Here is a 20780-nt window from a genome sequence, read left to right on the forward strand (position 1 = left end):
CAAAAAAAATAAAATAAAATAAAAAATGCTTCACTTTGCTTTGGCTCAGATTCAGAGAGTCTGGAAAACTGAAAATGACTGAACATGTTTGGCTAGAAAAGCAAAATAAACTGAGGACAGCTGGCCAACCTTTTTTTTTTAAATGTACCCCTCACCAATCAATCTGTTGATGGTGTGTGAAAGTTATAAAAACTAAAATTAAAAATCTGTGAAATAGTCTGAACCAACTTCAGCCGAGTTCTGCTAAACACTTCATTTCAAACTGTTAATGTAAATCAGATTTATTAGGATGATTTTTTTTTTTTTTAAGGAAGCCCCTTTAGTATTTGTTTACACACCAAATTATATCTAGTATGTAGTAGAAAAATAAAAATATTTCTACATATTTTTTAATCGTTTCCTTTGATTCTGCTTTGTCCATTAAAATGAGAGCTGTATTTAATATATTTTTGGTTATATCCTTTCAGCAAAGGATAGGGACACCAAGGTTATCATAGATATGTGCCATTGAGATTTCCTTTTAAATATGCATCCTTATTATTTTAGTTGTATCATAAGCTGTCCTTGTGCAATTTGTTTATTGCAAACACGTAAAGAATGTTAGCCTAATTTCAAATGGGTGTTTAATTTCAGCTTTAACTGTTTTCTACAAGTTCGTATTAAAAGGCGACTCTTCTGAGTGTAAAGCATTGATCATCACCTTGTAGAGCATAGTGGGATTAAAGCAGACACCCTGAAAGCGTAGAGGCAGTGTTGCAGTTTCCAGCTTTTGGTTTTACTTTGAAACCTGACAGCTTTACTTTACTCTAAAGTTTCAAACAGAAAACGACAGCATCAGACGGGAACAACAACAGAGCTATACATCAGAAAATCTCGTGACTTTGTGCGGATGTTGTTGGCAAACTCAGGCGGTTCCTGTGGATGTGTTTAAGTTCATCACCATGTCTCTCTTGCTCTCTCACTTATGACACTCCCGTCTGGCTAAAACAGACCAGGGGTGTCATTTATAAAACTTTGTATGTAATCCACACTAAGTGTTTGTACGCCACTTAAATCAAAATGGAGAACGGCCCAAAAAATTAAATCCTAATTTATGAACCAAAAAGCTTTCCTTTATATATCACAGGCGTACCTCCAATGCTCCATCTCATGTTCAGCTATATACACAACCACATTAAACCATAAATGGTCCATGCAAAGTTCTGCATGAATATCATTGTGTATTTAAATGAGCAAGCTGATCAATGCTATTTGCTGGTTAATGTGGAAACCACAAGTTAAAAAGTACAATTTAATGTAGTAGAAAGTAGTTAATAGATTAGCTGTAGAGTGAGGCGGAGAGTCGGATAGATATGTTTGATAGCCACATAAAATAAAAGACAGTATTTCAGAGTCGGGTGTATGGACTGATTGTAGGCATCCTGCACCAGCGAGCTCATTGCTGCCCCAATATCTCAGATTTATGGAAAAATTCTTGTTTCTAAAAGTTGCTTTAGGCAAAAAGTTGAGATTTGACTTTGAACAACCAACTTCTTTAGAAATGACCTTCTCTGCCTGACACTAATCACTCTGGGTTAACCATAGCATGGTCAGAACAGCCTTTCTGCCCCGCATCGCTGAATTCATTCAGAAAAAATATATATATTTTTTTTAAATTAATTTTCTGATAATATTCCATTTTAAAGAGATGCACCAACAGACATTTAGAAACTGTTCGTTTCTTATTGGTCCATGAAGTGTCCCCTACAGAGACAAACATGGTTCCCAGCTCTACATGAATAGACTGATTTAATGCTCATCAGAACCTTTCCAAACCTCTGAGCTTGAAAACAATCTCAATAATTTATTCCTAAACCAATAAAAAACAGCAGATTGTGATTAAGACCTACCCAACATGATCAGCTGAGTGATTCCCTGCTCGTTGCCATCGGGATACGTCGCATAGTCGCAGATGTACTTGCCCTCATCAGACATCCTGACATCAGTGATCTCGATGGAAGGGCTCGCCATTTCTGTTGGACTGGGTTTGAAGCTGACCCTGCCCTTCACTGGCGAGGGGGGGTAGTTGGGGCCAAAGGAAGGATGAAGCACAGCTATGTTTATCCTCTCTCCTTCCTTTGTCTCATATATCCAATTGACCTGCGAAGGAGCACGTTCAGGGTCAGCATATAGACGCAGAGAAGAACAGCAAGCCTCATTTATCACAGCATTGATAAGAAACATTGGAGAGCCTTTGAAGGAGTTGAGATTTAAATGTAATCTACATGGAGCAACACGTGTAGCATTACAATCAGGTAAGTGGAGCAGGTATGAATATGGATGACAATATTTCCAGGAGCAAAACTCTCTCAGCTGTTCTCAGGGAAACGGCTAAAGTTGTGCACTTCCACTTCATTTAAATGCAACTAAGAAGTGGCATCCATTACCATATTCAATCCCCTGAAGCAAAATGAAGCTTAGTGTTGTTTGTTTAGAGTAATAAAACATTAAGCCCAAATGTGATAAAAAACCCATTGCCTGCCTTGGAATGATTTCTGCCAGCCATCGTTTGATAGATTAAGGCTTAATTCAGCTAATTTAAATTTTAAAAAACGGCACATGGAGCTGAACTGCAGATCTTTTGATTGTAGTGATTTTTTTTTCTTAATCTGCGAAAACCTTCAAAGTTTGGTCAACTGGATCACTATTTACACAAATAGGAGTCTAACTGTCACACTATTATTTAACGCCTCAGTGGCTTTATTTTAAGACTTTAGTAGCGTTAGCATGTAAAGGGTTCAGACCTCCTACTTAAAAATGATCTTAACTTAAACCTAAAGGTTCTGGAGACACAAATTGAGGTCATTGAATTTCAAGGTCTATTCTTACTACGAAGTTCAACATTTTATGCATTTTGAATGAAGATTTTAAAACTGGCTAAAAATGTGGTGCACTGGTTATGGAGAAGAATAACTAAGTAGGTTGTTTATGGCTGAATGGTGAGTTTCTGGAAAAAAAAAAAGAAAAGAAGGAGAGCAAGATCCAAAACACTGCATTGTAAGTTAGTTTTTATGCAAGATGAAATGAGTGCTTTAAATTGTTTGGGGAATAAATATATTTTCTTTCGTGTCTCTCCTCTGGTGTGTTTACCGACACGTTAGAGCTAGAGCTGCACCGATCAGATACCTTAATCTTATAATTGTGATTTGGTATCAGATATCTGGGATCCAATCCAGTGCACTTTACATGGAAGTGTTATTTTGACTAATTTGGTAATAATATAAAAATACATTTATATCCGTGTTAATGTGTTACCTTTTTTTTTAAATGTTCATGTCGAGGCTAAAGCCTTCACTAAACTCCCTCCTTTCAGACTACACCTATAACATAAAAAAATCATTGTTCTTTTTTTATAGTAAGATTGAATAAAGTGGTTGCAAACAAATTTACTGAGCAACACGACCACTAGCCAACCAGCATAGACCTCAGCAATGCATCTATTTTCTGCTAATACAGCTCAAGCCATTCAACTCTTTCGACCTTCCCACTTTGGGTTCATTTTAAGGATAACATAACAGATTAAGCAAAAGCATTACAAGCATGTTTGTGTGCTTAAAGTGGATCTGTGGGGTATATGAGTTAAAACCAGATTCAACACTGCAAACAGGGGTTTTCGCATCACTAGATACACCAGATGGTGATCTGTTTTCCCTGTTCCCAATATTAACGTCATATCTCCAACTAAATAAAAGGTGATTATTCTGTTGTTTTTTTTTTCCTAGCAACATTGATCAAAAAAAGACCCCTAAGAACATTGTTTTTCTTACAGTATTGTAATGGTCGGTGTTACCTCTCTGAACGCAAAATGCTATTTGAAAAGGAAGTCATTTGACAGTCCCAAACCAAACGTATAAAAACTTTATACGTGTGATAATTTCATTGGTTTTTGTTCATTTATATTTGACCTGTGCCAAGATCACAGCATCAGAGGAAGAATTGCATAAAATGTGAGATAATAAAATTCAAAGCCTCTACTTTTTCCGGCCAAAATAAAGGTTAATACAATGCAGTCTTTTCGGATTTTAAGACACTAGACCACCCCTTTTATTTCCAAGCACTTACACCAATTTACTGAGTCACAAGGCAGCAATAAGAGCTGTAATGTTCAGATGGAGCAAAACATTGTTGCAGAACAAAGTGTGGAGCTGATATAAGCACATCAGTGAATACAGATAATCAAATACAGACAGAGGAAAAAGAAAGGTAATTTCATCTTGGAAATGTGAATCTGACCATTGTGAGCTGAACGCCATTTGTGTCCGGGAAGGAGCAGCGCAGGTTGATCGTCTGGCCAGGATACGACGACAGCTCTGGATCCACCTTCACCCGCTGACCTGATGTCCCTGTGTCAAACAAAGAGAGAAAAACATTAACCACAGCCATTTCCTTCACCGGGAAGGAAACAGAGAAAGAGAGCGCAGGAATCATGTCAGTAATAAGCCCGATGATAAATGAGGACTGTGTGGATGTGTCTGGTACAACAGAGGACAATATTAGTGAACCCAGGCAAGTAGGCCAAGAAGCTGGTATCTCTACATGACTGCTTGTGTGGATGAAGAAGAAGCTGGGGGGGAAAGAAAAGAAAAAAATCAGGGGGAAGTGTGCAGCTGAAAAAAAGAGGAAAACCAGTCTTCTTTTGAACATGGGTCATAAATCATCAGGATGGGATATGCCTCTCTATAGCCTGCCATTTGCTGTGCCGACACATTCCTGTGTAACAGCAGAGTCAAAATAAATATGCTTTTTCCAGTGTGAGAAATACAGGGCGAGAGAGTTTTAGGCCGACAGACTGTTCCTCTTTCTGTGTGTGCGCCTGTTTGTGTGTGCAGGTCTCTGTGAAAATGTAATTACTTGTGTGAATAAGCCCACATTAGTTTATGTCAGCAAGACGCCACCAGTTTTAAGAAAGAATGGATTACCTGCAGTTACGCAACTTCAAAACTTCTGCAGCCAGTGCTGTGAAGCGATTCTGTTTTGCTAACAAGCTACAGATACATAACACCGAAAGAGAAACACGAATACCTGCAAGACCAGTTCAACCAGTTTGGGCTGTGTCAAAGCCCAATGCTGAGGCGGAGCTGAAACCTACAGTCTAGCAGATAAGGCAATGAACAACACATCTTTCCATCTCCGGGGAGATATGAAATATCAATACAGAGGAGGAGATGAGGGTTTTAGGATTGAAAGAACGAGTGGGAAAGTGGAGGAAAACAAGACTTTCCTAGAATAACATCAGCTCTCACAGCGCCAGCCCAATTTGCAACCACAAAACAACCCCCTTGAAGCCACAGAGAAACCTCTGGACAGCCACTAAGCAGCCCTTAGGAGTAGCTCTGATTCTTTTTGGGGTGAAAAATGTTACTCCCTCCTCTGAATATCTCTGGTTGGGTAAAAACTCTGAGGAACAGCAGAAATATATAGATTTTGCCATTATATTTTTCAAATCAATTGATTAAAGAGTGGTCTAACTATGATCAGATCACCTTGTATAATTAGAAGCTGAACCTCCATAGAGCAGAAAATGAGAAAATTGAATGAAAATTACACCTTATTACACTAATGATCCCTCGTATTGACAAATAGATTTATCTAGACTGGTTTACCAATAGCACTTTAATACAGTTTACTACTCATATGTTTCATATAGCGATTTGAGTTTTGCAGCTAATCAATCAGCATTCTAATGCCAATACACATAAATACTCCCTGCTCGAAAAGGTGCCACCACTTATTCATTCTGCACATGTCCCAGGACTTCCCGGACAGGAAGATTCAGTTCTTCCTGTTTACATGACAATGGAGACCAAAATATTTTCTAAACCTGATATTCTGGAACCAGTTTTCATTTAAAGAAAATATGCTGGGGTGTACACAAACTACGGAAACGCAACAAAGCTTTTCCGTTTTTAGCTAAATATTGTCATGTAAATCAGGCCTTAGGTGTTCATATCTTAGTCTGTGTTTAACCCATGCAAATTACTACATGAAAAGCTCGCTACAAATTGAAATAAATCAGTAAAAGTTGTCTTTTAACAGACTTGCTCAACCAAATTATTTCACTAATGTGAGTGAAATGACAGAGTTAAAAAGATTTAATCCTATTTAAATTATTCTCTGGGTTGAAGGTGGAACTAAAAGGGGATCTGCAGTAAGTATGACACTGAAGCCAATAAATCAAGGATTTAGCTTAAGTAATCCACCCTTTTAACCAACATGTTTCTTTTCACTGTAAGCAATAATGCTTTGGAGCAACCCAGATATGATTCCAGACTTAAATCTGATCAAGAAGCCTTGAAAGTTGAAGATTAGGGTGATGGCAAAGAGGTCTTCAAATCTCAAAGACAAGAAGCTTCATTCCACTGATATTTTGACATTTTGTCCAAAAAAAAAAAAAAAAAAAAAAACTTGTATGGGGGTGTATAGATAATTTGGAGCTTAGCTGTACATTAAAGCTTGTGACAGATACAGCTACAGCTATCTGTGCAAATCTGAAAATGTCACAATACAATACTTAACAAGCTCCATGAAAGATTTATACCTCAAAATTAGTCACGGCAGGCAGTGCTATGTATCCAGTTAGTAATCTAATGGGGAAAACATGCACCAACTTATCCTCTTCTTAATACTGACTTTGTCTTTTTGGTAGATTTCCATGATACTCAAACTGAACCTCTCCCTAAGTGATAGTTGAGCAGCTGTCTTTAATTGTACAGGCTATTGTAAATACAAAGAGAGATCCTGCATGCAAGAACATACTGCTACTGCACTGACATTACTATATAGTTATTTTTTTATCATGGGTTCAAGTTAAGGTTTATAATATAAATTAACAAAAAATCATAATTTCACCGGGAATATAAGATGAAATTTAAAATGGCGTTCAAAACCTTACAAAAAAAAACAAAACACGTAGATACCCTCATCTCCTACTCAGTTAACAGGTAAATATTTTGAACAGAGCAACTGTTCAACAATGAAAATGTTTCACGTCTTGGCATGTTTTTCCTCTGGTGCAAATACCAGAGCAGAGCGCACACCCAAGATGCACAAACATCCACAAACACAAACCAATGTGGGGTCAACGTGGAGGCAGGTCCGTGTCAGTCATACAGATGCAACGAGAGGAGACACAACACAGATCAACTCCCGTCAGAGCGGAGACGAGAGACAGGCTGGCCTTAGACTCCAACAGCCTCCGGAGAAATGAATATTATACAGCCTCAACCTTCACAACAGCCCATTGCCCCCCCCCCCAAAAAATAAGAAAAACAAGAAAAGAAAATCCTGAAAATTTAAAGAGTTTGACAAAATAAAGATGATTCAAGAAGTATGAATATGAACAAAAAAATCCTAGAAAAATTTGAAGCAAGGCTATGTTTGAGAAAAGTAATTGCAAATATAAATATTTGGAGAGAAGGGGCCACATTTAACAGAAGGAACTAAAGAGAACGATGGGAAAATAAAAGACAGTTCAAGGGTAAATGAGGGAAGAAGAAGAAAAGGGAGAACAAGTGAGAGAGAGACAAAAAAAAGAGCAGGGAGGAGAGCAAGGCCAGAAACAGAGTCATTTCTGCTCTACTTTACCAAAGCCCTAGTGCCTGCAGGTAAAATAAACACCATCATGTAAAAGCGAACGCATCCAGATCCAAAAACTGCACTCTTCAACCTCCTCAAGTAGTTAGATGTCAGCAACCTAAGTACTGTCACCTATCATTATGTCTTTAACACCCACATGATGTGCGTGCACACAGACTTTTTATGCTAATGGCGCTGTGACAGCCCTGCCATATTAACATAGTCCTCTCACTCTGATCTCCTGCCTGGTCACGCTGACATTGCCATATTTCCCACCGTTCATCTGTGGAGGGGAAAATGAGTCTGAGAGGGGCGTGCGCTAGAAGGATAGAGGGATAAAATGATGAGACGAAAGAGAGAGAGAGAACGCCTGGGAATGCACAAGTGACGGAGGATGGATGCGAGGAAAGTGAAGATGAGAGGGTGTGAATGTTGGTGCCAGGAATAGAGGATGTAAAAAGAGTGAAAAGAGAATGTGTTGAGGGAAAGAGGAGGCGTTGTAAGCGGTAAACAAGGTTAATAGGAGACAGTTGAGGGACAAAGACGTCTGCAAGAGAGGAAGAGAAAGAAGTGAAAAGGGCGGCTTAAAATGGAGAGTTGATGGTTGATGAGGGTGGAAGAGAAAGAGCACGGAAATTGATTCAGGGTGGACTCATGAAGTGAACTTAGCCACGTCCCCATTACACCACCAAGATCGTTTCTCTCCGCTCCATCTTAATTTCCGGACCCTTCATTTCACCCAGGTTGCTTCTTGTGTACATTTAGACAGTTAATGATGAAGACATCTTGTCTGGCTTCTGTTTGTCAGAAAGAGGCTTCAGATTTGAAAATAAACTGCATTACTATTAGGGGTAAAACTATAAGAATTATGTAACAAAGGTTCCACTTCTTAATCTATGTAAGTCACATTGAACCAAACATAAAGGTGTAGTGTTACACATCCTAAACAAATCTAGAAGAGGGTGTACAGCAGGGCGTTCTATGTTGGGGATTACAACATGGTGTTCATGTTTAGATCTGGGTATCCATCATAGCGGTTTGCCTCTTCAAGTCTACTCCAAGGAAGAATTAAGTCAATTCAACATATAACCATGTTTCTTATATTTAGATATTTATCTTGGCAATTAAAATGTGTCCCAACGCAGCATTAATTGGGTAAACTTAAAAAAAGAAAATGGCATATAGGATTGTATAAATGTGCTTCTAATAACATGTACTTAAACAATTCTTTAACGAGACCTAGTTACATTTCCAGAAAACTGTTGATAACGGTGTTAAGAGTTTATAATGCAGGAATGCATACATGAAAATTAAGTTTTCAAAACTTTATGTTTAGTTTGAAGCTCAAAGAATACATGGAATGTCTGAGTTTTTTAAATATTAAATATATAACATTATAAAAGCTGAGTTAAGATGCAAATGTTCCATCTTCCTACCAGAGCAGGAAGGGTAGATTTTTAGAATGGGTCTCTGACCTCATCCTTTCTGATAATAGAAATAGGAATATATCGAATTGTATTGAACAAAACTTTTCTAAAATTAAAGCCAATGATTCTCTCTGTGGAATTACACTGTATCACTTAATAAGTCATAACTTTAAATTACTTGAAAAAGACTTAAAATTAAAAGGGAGAAAAACGGATCTATCCAATTTTGTTTCCTTGTAGTGGAATAAATTGGGGTAAATAATGACACAACCCAAACCCAATTACCTGGGAAAGTAAATAAATCTGTAGTGGAAACCCACCTCTAATGATCAATCACAGTGTATAGAAAGAAACAAACAAACTCTGCATTGGCATAAGGAGCAGAGGGAGAGAGAGGGAAAAAAAAAAAAAAATCTTAATTTGCTCATCATCCCATTTGAGCCAGCCGTGGCTTATAAAACCAAACATCCGCTTATCAGTCTGTGTCCGCCTGCCACGCTGCCTGGCAGACCGGCGCCTAGTAGCATTCATGTCCTCTGCCTGATCCCTGCAATACCGGAGAAAAGCACCAAGGTCAGGGGGGACAGGGAGTGCAAGCCATCAACTAAACTATCTAATGGCCTTCAGAGCTCAGTGACTCTGCCATTTCATCAAGCTACCAGCTATGTATGCACTGTCAGCTGGGCAACAATGAAGCGTCCCCCCCGCTCTTCATGTTCCTGAAGATTGCTTCCTACCGGCCCATTGTGTGAGAGTGCGAGCGTGTCTAAGACGGAGCGCCGGAGAAAGAATGTGGGTGTGTTTTTCTTTGGCCTCTCTAGCACACAGCTGTCTCAGTAAGCATTCTGCACTTTTCATTATTCTCACAGGTCTGTGTGAATTTCTCTGTTTCTATTATTTTCTTATTCCTCTTTTTGTAGCATTCACACTATGCACCGCAGACGAATGTTTGATACAGGCAGTATGGTGAGCAGCTTAAGGAAGATAATATATTCTCAAGGAAAAGTTAGTCTATAATGACTCATAGCCTCATGCAAACTTGCAAGGAGTGTGCATATTACTTATTTACTACATAGTTTGAGTAAGCAACAAACCGTGGGCTCAATGCATCCTTGAACATCTAAGAAAAATAACTAGTTTTGAAGAGAAATCGCAATGGGCAATTCATTGGATTCTTTTGCTTATTCATTGTTCAAGAGGCTGCGTTATATTCCAACTGCAACAGCCTCTGCCTTGAATATAAGTGGTTTCTAAATAGCAGTTCTGCCAAACAGAGCTTTGAAAAGCTCCCAATGTGCAATTTCGTGCTTTCTGAGAAACTGGCATTAAGAGTATGATTCTAATCCAAGATTTTTAATAAAGTTGTAGTTCTGTGCAGTGCAGCTTAAATTGTTTTGAGACCGTTATAAATCAAGCAAGACATTTTAAAAGAGACATCAAATTTTATATCAGAGATGTTCATTAAATTAGTATGGGGGTAGATTCAGTCTTTTCAAATCAACACAAACTACCTTCAAACAGAAGAATCCCGTTTGTTGGCACACCGACTAAAAAGTGTTGTGCGCTTATTACTTCACAGCTAGGTCAGTGTAAGCCACTCTCTGCAAGTATGGAGCGCGCTCAGAACAATGCAGCCGCTCAAACAGGAACAAATTGGTCTTTCTACATGGGCTTCTTCATTTCAGGATGGATTTTCAGATTATATAGCTTATTTTTTTAAAGGTTTACATGAGCTTAGCCATCCTCCCCCAGAGCAATGTCCTACTAAACCTGCCTCTTTCATGTAATCTTTGGGATATATCAAGAACAGAGAGTTAAAGCTGACGTTTTGCCTGTCTGGTCCCGACTTTAACCAGCAAAGAACTCCACCTTTCATCTTATAATTTGATATAAAATTTCAGTGATGCCATTTTGTAGTTTGGTCTGGCCAACAGTGAGACTATTTTTATTTTTTCTCTTTATTCCCCTTTCCTTCAAATAATTAAAAAGCAATTTAAAATCTTCAAGTTCAAGTTCTTGTCTTAACACCTCATCAGTTAGACAAGGTTGAGGCTGTTTAGGAAAAGCCTTTCTACACATTTGAATTCACATGTAGATTACAGAGCTATATTTCCAACATTCCAGTCTTAATTTTAAACTGGAACGCCCTTGAAAATCAAAATTAGGAAATGAAAAAGTTGTATCCCAACAGTAAAACATTTCTACTTTGGGGCCGAGGTCGAGGCTGAGTGGAAATATAAGGTTGCCACTGGTTAACTGAATGCCATCTTGACATTTCTCTGCTTGGATTAACCATGCTGATTAACTTCAACCTCAACCCACATGTTGCTAATATTTACACTAAAAACAGATGACACATAAAGTAAAGGAAGATTTCTTTTAAACATCACTAAAACGCGTGTACTTTCGATTACATTTTTTTTAATGTAAAGTTTCAGTCTGTAACTTTTGTCGAGACTCTGAACAGAACCAATACATGTACTGACCAAAAAACTAACAGGATAATAGAAAAGGTTTCATTCCAATCGCTTGTGCTAAGTGATTGAAATGAAAGCAGTTTTGGACCGCCTTATTTCTGCCCCTTTTTCATCGCTTCTCTCAATCACTGACTGACATGCTGCAACATTACAGTTCGTGTGGCTGTAATTTGGGGAACTGGCCACTCAACTGAGCTTTAAAAAGTCAAAACTGTCAGAAATGCTCACCGCTAAAGCTGGTATAAGTGTGCTTTCTGACACTTTGTTTAATAATGCCTCCCACTCGATGCAGCTACCCGTGTGACTGACTTCTGTGTGATGTTTCCATTGTTATTAACAAAAGCAGATACTGCAGTTGCTGTGTGTCATGTTTAAACCATTATTGGTCTGTTCTAATCGCAGATATCAACTGTAGTCTGTAAAATCATCGGTCTGAAGCCACCCTCTGTCTGTCAGTCACTCCCATCAGACGACAGCACTTACTCTGGCTTTCACACACAAAAACTGATAACTAATTAACGTGCATATGCAGCCTGTGCAGGCTTGCACATATTTAGAGGCGGAGGGATTGATATGCCGAGCAGATTCTGGATGTAGCTAAGATTTTACAGTTTGAAGCGGCTTGACAAGCCAAGAATAAAACCAGGAAATGAAGACTTGAGATGCTTCTCAAATTCCCATTGACCTTTTAATGGGGCTTTTTCTAATCAATAACATATAGGAAGGCTACTTTTAGAGGTTCTCCAATGACATCCTATAATAATGCATTCCTGCCATATGCTTTTTTCCTCCCTCTCTACAGATCAGTAGAGTCAAAAGCCACTTTGTCTGATAAAAGAGGCACACTTCAAAGGCTTTAAAGTTATCACTGGAAATGGACATCAAAATCATCACAGATAGTGGCGAGTTTGGTGTATAGACAGTACAGATGAAAAAAAGAAGCACAGCAAAATGCCAATAAATAAAAGGTTTAAGGTTATATTTAGGTTGCATGCAGTAGATGTGAAGTATAAATCTTTGTGATGCAAGAAGAATTTAGGAGGGGAAATATAAAGTGAAACAAATAGAAAAAAGGATGTCATCTCACTTTGTTCACAGTGATGAAATATTTGATAACAGACTGAGTGCAAGAGTAAAGAGGAAGAGTGGGCAGAAATAAGGAAAGGAAGCAGAAATGCATGAAATGTGACAGAAGGGGAGTGAAGGAGAAAGAGGGGATCAGGGGGAGGGACACTGGGAGACATGAACAGGCTTCAAAGTGCCAAGGAGAAATGAACAGCTGGAGGAGAGATCTGCACCAGGAGGTATGAGTGTGTGTGTCTGCACATATTCACATGCATCTGCACACTGCTGTGCATTCCTGTTTAGCTGCCTGTTTATAACAAACACGCCCGAGGACTTGAGCGAATATCATTTGCAAAAATAAGCATTTGCCATTTCAATTAAGTGCATCAACGTCAGGAGAGACACCCAACGGGAATATTTACAAGAATTTAAACAAGGGTCTAATTTCTTCCTCCCAAAACTACTAAAAACTTAACTAAAGAAAAACACTCAAAGCATTCTCCATCCTAGACTAGCCCAAAAACCTTTGTTTAACACAGGGTTGAAACACGTTTCCCATTCAATCCACCTGTGACCCATCTTAAAGAACACATTTTAAAAATGGAAGAGGAGTTCCTGAAAAGTCATGGAACACAAACAGTGAAACTGTGGGTGATTGGACCGACTGACTATTTCTAAACACTGTAAACAGATCTGAACTAATTCTGAGAAACAAATCACCAATACATCATCATTACATTAGTGTATAAAATATTATATAGCCAAGAAGTGTAATGAATCATTGTTAGCTACTATATTTTGTGTTATGAACTTGCATTTCTATATGTCTGTGCATTATTAAATCAGTTTGACAGAGATTCAATGAGTCTTGAGGACAGTGTAGAAAGAACAGATGAAACAGGGAGGAATTACAAAAACAGGCATATATGACACCTGATATATCACAGTTATATTCGTAAATAGCATCCAATGTTGTGCTGTTCTAAACTGGAGACTGTTGTGAATCAGTAAAACATTAATCAGATAACGTGGACAGTAAATGGATGGTTCATTAAAACAGCAAATGTTGACATTATGGGTCAAAAAGATTGACAAAGAAACAATGAAAAATTAAAGGCCGACAATGGATGGATGGATGGGTTGAAGGACATAAATAAAGGACCATCAGAGGGATGAATGGACAAACAGATAAAATGCAGGATAGAAGCAAAAACTTAAATATTCACTGATAATTAGAAAAATGGATGAAGGACAAACCGATGAATATTGAAAGGATAGATGGTTGGATGAAAAGATGGATGGAAAGACAGAACAAATGAATGGTCACAATAATTAATGATAAAAAAACGACCAGATGGAATACATGGACAGAAAGAACATCAGCTGGAGGGATTACGGATGGATAAAAGAAACAATTAATGAAAGAATGCTCGACATCAGAGAGAGCAATGGATGAAACTAGACTAGCAGAAAGATGGATAATCAAGGATGGACTATCAGGAAGAACGATGGACTGGAGATTGTCTAAACAACTGGACTGATTAAGATCTGGAGATATTTGTAATTATCCCAATGATAAAAATCATAAGCCTTTACAGTGATTATGGGAAAGGAATAAAAACTGGGCATTTCGAAACATTCAGCTCTGATGGTCTACCAGTGTAACACTAAAAGCTCCTTCAAAACATCCTTCTCTGTGGACTAACCACTTCCATTACCCGTCAATAACAAAAACTATTTCTCAACAGGCCAGCTGCAGGTCAGACCAGTCCAAAAAATAAAAAAAATAAAGAATGCAGAAAGCCGAATGCTGGATTTGAAGAAAAAAAAAAACATTTAAAAAGAATTCATAAAAGAAAATAGAATCGGGGGAAAATAATTGGACCCATCCAAGATAGACAGCTGCAGACTGCAACAGGCCTATAAATCCAGCAACCACCAAGATTCACAATCCGTAAATGATTTAGCATGGGCCAACCCAAGAGGAACACAAAACACCCAGGGGATTCAAGGGACTTGTGGTCATACAGAGACAAAACAGGTTTCCACACGTACAACTGCTAGGAAAGCAAAACCACATCCAGAGCCGAAGAAACTCACGCATGATGGAGAGGTTCTCCTCTCCTCTACAGGTGAATTATTCATTCTGGAGTAGGAACGAAAGAAAAGGGCTCCCCCTCCATCGTCTCTCACTTCTTCATTATTAATAAACACCAACATCTATACTGTAGCTTACTCAGAAAAGAATGAAGGGTTGAAAGACATAACATGTGAGAGAGAGATGGTCAAGGATGGCAGAAAGTAGCAGAGTGGACTAAAACAAAAAGCCAAAATGCCTTCATGAATATCATATGATTTTATGCAGCACGCTCACAGTCAGTCTAGTCCTGCCGGCATGACGTTGTCCACCTTGGACAGAGAGGACACAACCCTCCTTTGACAAACAAATGTCTGCTTCTGTACAATCCTTCCATCACCACGGCGACAGCCCAGTGAACGAGTGAGTGAATAACTTACTGGCTGACAGACACCCGGCTCCCTGCGGCTCCTGGTTCTGCTTTGTCTGTTTTTGGGCCGTGCACATCATTCTACCTCCACGGACCCTGCCTTCCCTCCGTATCACTCACCCCTCCCTCAGTGCTGTCCTCCCCTGTCCTGTCTTTTCATTTTGGAATAAATCCTTCTCATCCCTCTGGCTCATTCTGCTCTTCCCTCAATATATGTATTTTTTTTCCTCTGCTAGTTCTTTTCCTGCCTGATTTCTTCATCCCAGCAGCGTTTGCTATCACTCCTCATGGTAACTGGAGTGGGCATGATTTTTTTTAGCACTGCATCTAAAGTTGGGTTCTGGAGACGGATGGCGATAGCAGCAGATCTGCAGTCAGTTTGCAGGCATAAAATCTAAATCTCAGGAATGGAGACTTAATTTTTTTTCTTATAAGTGCACGGTCAGTGTCAGAAATATCTTTATCTGTTACCCAGGTTTCATTCTGAAACTGTCTTCTCTCTTATGAGTCAAAAGATCCATTGCATGGCTTTCCCTGAAAGCGTTTCAAGTACATCCCGTTGTGCTTGAACATCCAGTCTGAAAGCATCTCACCACAAAAATAACAGATCAGGAAAAGCTACAAGTGTCAGGTGCTTCCACAAAAATCCCAATATGACAGCGCATGCATCTGTCTATCTCCCTCTCATCTTTTCAGCATGTATACAGCCTTTCTTCGGCATGTCAGTCAGCCTCTAACATAATGTGATTATGCGTCCTATTTTTTCCTGCCTAACAACACTTGGATGAGAGTCTACTGAGGTGTCGGAGGATATTTTCAGTCAGGGTGTGATCATTCTCTCTGCAAATTAAAAAAAAAAGTGTGAGGGATTCCGCTTCCACCTAATCCTTGGACTCAAACACAGCTGTGTGTTTCCATCCCAATCCCCTCTATTTCACCTTAGGTTTCTGCACCTGCTTTGCCTCCAGCTGAGGCACGCTTCAGTCGAAATCACCAACAAGACTCATTTGTACACCAGACTAATTTATGTCACACATTGAAGGATTAAAAAGCAGACCTGTTATGAGGGAGGCCGCTGGTCTCTGAGTGATACAGGAACAGAGACGGAGTCTGTCTGTCAGACGATCAAGCAGCAGGTTTCCAAATCAATGACAACCATATGGGAGGCAGAAGGTCAGGAAGCATCACAAGCAAACAAACAAGTCGGAGTGTGGCAATATTATGATTAACTGATGACTCTGGATAATCTGAGGGATTCATATAAGAATTAGATATTCGAAAAGTAGACATAGACTACTTACCGGTAGCTTTGCTATGTTATGTCAAGAGCTCCAAATTGAGATATTATCCTTTCTACAGTCCCAAACATTTAAAGTATTTGACATATATATTCTGGACTCCAGATTTTAGCCCAGATTATTTTCTGTGCATTATCCGCTTCTAAAAATAAGTTAGGATGATTGTCGAGATTCCAAGCATCACTTATATGGGGGAAATTGGAAAAGCTAAATGAAAAAGTGGCATATCATAGAATGGAGTTGCATTGGCCAGGCTAAGGCTACATCCACACACAGTCGAACAAAGAATCAACACAGATTGTAATAGCAGAAGAGAGGGGAAAAAAGACATTTGTGTGGACCAACAACAGAGGAGCAACAAATGCAAAGTGTAAATTCAATATTTTATAAAACCTATATTCTAAAACAGAACCACAACAACAAAGTCAGCTAATGTTTTTGTGTAGGCGCATGGCTGTTAAGGTTCTTGGGAACTGCCTTGGGTCTCATGTGTAAACAAGCTAGAGTGCCGCTGATTATGATCAGCTTCACTCTAGCAGCTGCACTTATGATTAGGAAGAAACAGCAAGAAGGAGGCTTGAAATGTATCTTCCCCGGAAACGGGTTTAAATCGTGGCCGATTCATCGTGATGGGAGCCCTAACCAACAAAGAAGCTTGTCATATTATACTCAAACTCAGCCTCATCTGGACAAATGGCCAATTAAAATTCCCTTTACTCACATAGGGCCAACAGTTTGTACTGTGTATGCAGTTAGTAACAGAAGATGGCTCAAAGTTAGCAGTTTGTGCATCTGCAAGATTTGTAAGATTAAGCATTGAAGCAGTTCAGAAAAGGGACATTTTTATATGTTAAATATTTATATGTTTCTACTGTTAATTGGGGCTCGGTGGGGGAGAGCAAGGCTTTTAATAGATAACAGGAAGGCTGATTCAATTTACCAAGTTCTATCCATTAGAATGGCAACTTATAAGCATTGCTGAGTTGAGATTCAAAATTATAAAAAGGAACAAACACAGATACCTAGTATTTATAATATTAAACACCGCATTGCCATTTGAAGAGGCTAAAGATGCTTCCTTAGGTTTTCTATGATTTGGCAATTTTTTCAGATCTGATGTTGAAACCTTTTTTGTGTAACCGAGGTTCTTCTGTCAATGACTCCACACAACAGTAAGACCAGAAAAAGAAAGATTCTATGTTAATGTCAGATTTTGTATCAGTTCTTAAAAGGCTAAATTCTTATAAACTTGTTTTAAGAGGTCCAGGTTCTATAAAAACTGGAGACTTGGAAACACTCAAAAAATCTCTAATCAGTCATTAACAGTGAAACTATGATAGTATCTCGTACCACTTTGACTATCTCATACCAATCTAAAAGGTATAACTAACATCAGAGTTATTAGGATTCATCGTGATTGTGACTCATCTCAGTAGAGCTCTGCAGTTAATTGCTCCAACTGTAAAGAGGATAGAATATCTGATTAATCCACCTGCACTTTCAAAGCACAATGGAAACACATGACTCCCTCTGAATTACAAAAAAACAAATGGAGCCACATTAAGGCAGGAAGATAGCAACAATTAGTAAACATCAGGCAAGCAGGATGTAGGGGAAAAAAGAACAAAAGGACATGAGTGAGTGACAAAAAAGATAACCAAAGCAATTAAAAGTTAAAGAAAAGGCATTCTTTGTATATTAGTGCAGCTGCATTGTATGCTTCAAAGTTATCTTCCAGCGGGTCTGCAGCCAGCCGGGGGGGGGGCTGGTGGGGAATAGCCTTTTGTCTTCAAGTCAGAAAAAAAGGCAGGATGGATGAAACCAACACCCTCCACCTATCAGCTGGGCATAAAGCAGGAAGGAGAAGGCGTTCCTGACAGGGGGAGGGAATGAAACTGATGCAGAAAGGAAAAGAGGTTTCAGGCTTTATTAACGCCACAAAGAAACATGATGAACTTTTACTCTGGGTTACTTCCCAGCCCTGCCTCCTTCTCCTCCCTTTGTACATAATGTTTAGATCAACTTTGATTACTCTCTGATGAGCAGTCACTATGACAACTTGCCCCAGGAACATTGTGTATTGTTTTGAAGCTGATAGATGACTGAATGAACAACTGATAGACAAAATTGCAGCTCAAGGAGACAGATCAAAAAAGACGGGGAGCATAACCTGATATTTACCCTGAAGCTAGCATGTTAAACACAATTATATTGAAGAAGGTAAAAAGATGTGGCAGGCTGCAGGAATGGGAACTCTTCAGGTAAAACAATACATGGGGGATGGAAAAGCAGGCAGAAAACGTCAATTATCATAAAAACGTATAATTAAAAAGTCTACAAAAAAGATGAAAAGTAAATGAAAATGTCTACAGAGCGATGCAGAGCACGCACAATTAGTTAGCCACAGAGCAATCTAATAAATGAATACAGTTGAGAACAATACTGTTCCGTCTGTTTCTGTCGAGGAGTGATAAGCCATTAAACCTGCAGATAAAAAAGGACAAGGTCAAAAAGCCTTCATAAATTATTTCTAATAGTGGGAAAAGAAAAACTGCACAACTGGCAGCGCTTCACCATTAATGCTCCTTTCATCCTTCTATAAGTGATTGTTTAACTGGAATTAATTTTGCCCCAATTAGATCCCATTCACTGTGGTGACGTTTTCTCGTTAGACCCACTCTGTAGATGTAGCTGGTAAACGTTCTGGCTGGTTAATTACACGAGCTCCTGTGAAGACTGGGACGAGCTAAAACCATAATGTGCCTGTGCAGAAACAATCTGAAATCACTTTACTGTCATTTACCGGCTGTTTTTGTGACAGGGGCTGTGTGCAGGTCAATACATCCCCCTCGCCAGGGCGCCGGGCCTTCAGATAGATTTTTCTTTAGCCTGACTGATCAATAATTGTGAAATAAACTACTGTACCAAGAATTGTGCAATGAGGTGATAATTTAGTTGCTTTATCAACAGCTTTATCAAAAGCCCTATTTTGCTTTAAGGTTGACATTTTTCTCTTTAGAAACTTCGAAAATATCTGAGACGCCTTCATTTTCTAAAGATTTCCAGCATGCAAGTAGAATAAGTTTTCAGTCCAAAACCAATTACACACTAATTTCCTTATGATAGAGTGATTTTAAGCCTCCCAGTGAATAATAAAGAACAATCTCTCTGGAGAGTTTCAAGACGTTGCAATAGCTGAGATTTAGTTTAAATAGTAACAAAGATCAAGTTACATTATTAATCAATCTGGCGATATCTAAAATTAACTTATGTTTATTGTTGCCTTGACTGATAAAAACACCCACTAAAGGTATCAGTCATTTATATTTTAATTACATTTATGTCACAGAATATTATAACTTTCTTGTGTTCTTTAAAGGGCAAAAAGTAACTAACAGGTGCATATTAGTTGAATCAATTATTTTTGTTTATTCTGAAGTTTACTGCTCAATGCTAAACAGATTATAGTTTAAAAACTGTTACCTTGTTATATATCTTCAGGCCTCCTTCTTTGTTGCTTTATAGTCATATCTCTTTCAAGCCATTTAACTTCCTAGTCTGATTCAGGACATTATCTTAGAAATGCCAGAGTGAGAGAGGGATTATTCTTTTCCCATAGAAACCTGCTTAGTCATAAGCTGTTGAGATACAATTGCTGACACTGAATGACTGTTTGTTAATGGTTAACAGCATATCAGGTTACCATAAAGGTAGCTGAAACTTGGAAGAACTCCAAAATCAGTTCCCTAATCAAATATAAGGTGTCTTAAATAATTACTTTTACACATATTTAAAGATGGCAAACCTTTTTCAGCCAGCTGACCTACAATGCACAGCAACACATGGAAGAGGGGCAGCAGTGTATTATTCTATGCTATATGCTGCTAAGGAAAAGCCTGAAAAATACATTATGAGGACCAGACACACCTTACCTGGGATATTCATTACTGAATACTCTTTTAAACCTTTACAACAATAGTGCTAAACTGAAGCAGACGAGGAAATGGGCTACCTGAGCGCTAACATAAGACCCTGCCAATGCAAGTCCTCGTCTAGCAGTAAACTGACTGCATGTTAGGAATGTTTGGAAGTATTTGCATTATAAATTAAATATAGACCATTGTCCCTGCTCATTTTAGTGAAGGGATTAAATATGTATTTTTAATTCCTTTATACCCAGAAGTTTTTATTTTCAAATTTAAGGATAGGAAAAAAAACGACTGCAGAGAAACATGGCCTCCTTGACAATAAATTTTCATGGTAGTTGCATTTAAATACTTCTGATGGTTTGCATCCCATTAGTTTTTTCACAAAAAAAGAACACAAAACTTCTTTTAAAGTCTTCTCTAAAGCTGAGAATTTTATTTTGTTAGTTTATGTTGTCAACAGTAG

General features: G+C 38.5%; 1 protein-coding gene across 2 annotated transcripts in view; it reads right to left on the reverse strand.

The window, feature by feature from the left end:
• The window catches only part of si:ch73-22o12.1 (nectin-2), a 121222-nt gene that overhangs the window by 69590 nt on the left and 30852 nt on the right, over window positions 1–20780 (reverse strand). For both annotated transcript variants that reach the window (XM_038284182.1, XM_038284181.1), the window contains exons 2-3: window positions 4273–4382; window positions 1890–2139 (exon numbers count right to left, since the gene is read on the reverse strand). In XM_038284182.1, coding sequence (XP_038140110.1) covers window positions 1890–2139; window positions 4273–4382 — 360 coding nt within the window. The remainder of the gene's footprint in view (window positions 1–1889; window positions 2140–4272; window positions 4383–20780) is intronic.

Source organism: Cyprinodon tularosa, unplaced genomic scaffold (assembly GCF_016077235.1).
Source record: "Cyprinodon tularosa strain WSP-4 unplaced genomic scaffold, ASM1607723v1 ctg2, whole genome shotgun sequence".
NCBI lineage: Eukaryota > Metazoa > Chordata > Actinopteri > Cyprinodontiformes > Cyprinodontidae > Cyprinodon > Cyprinodon tularosa.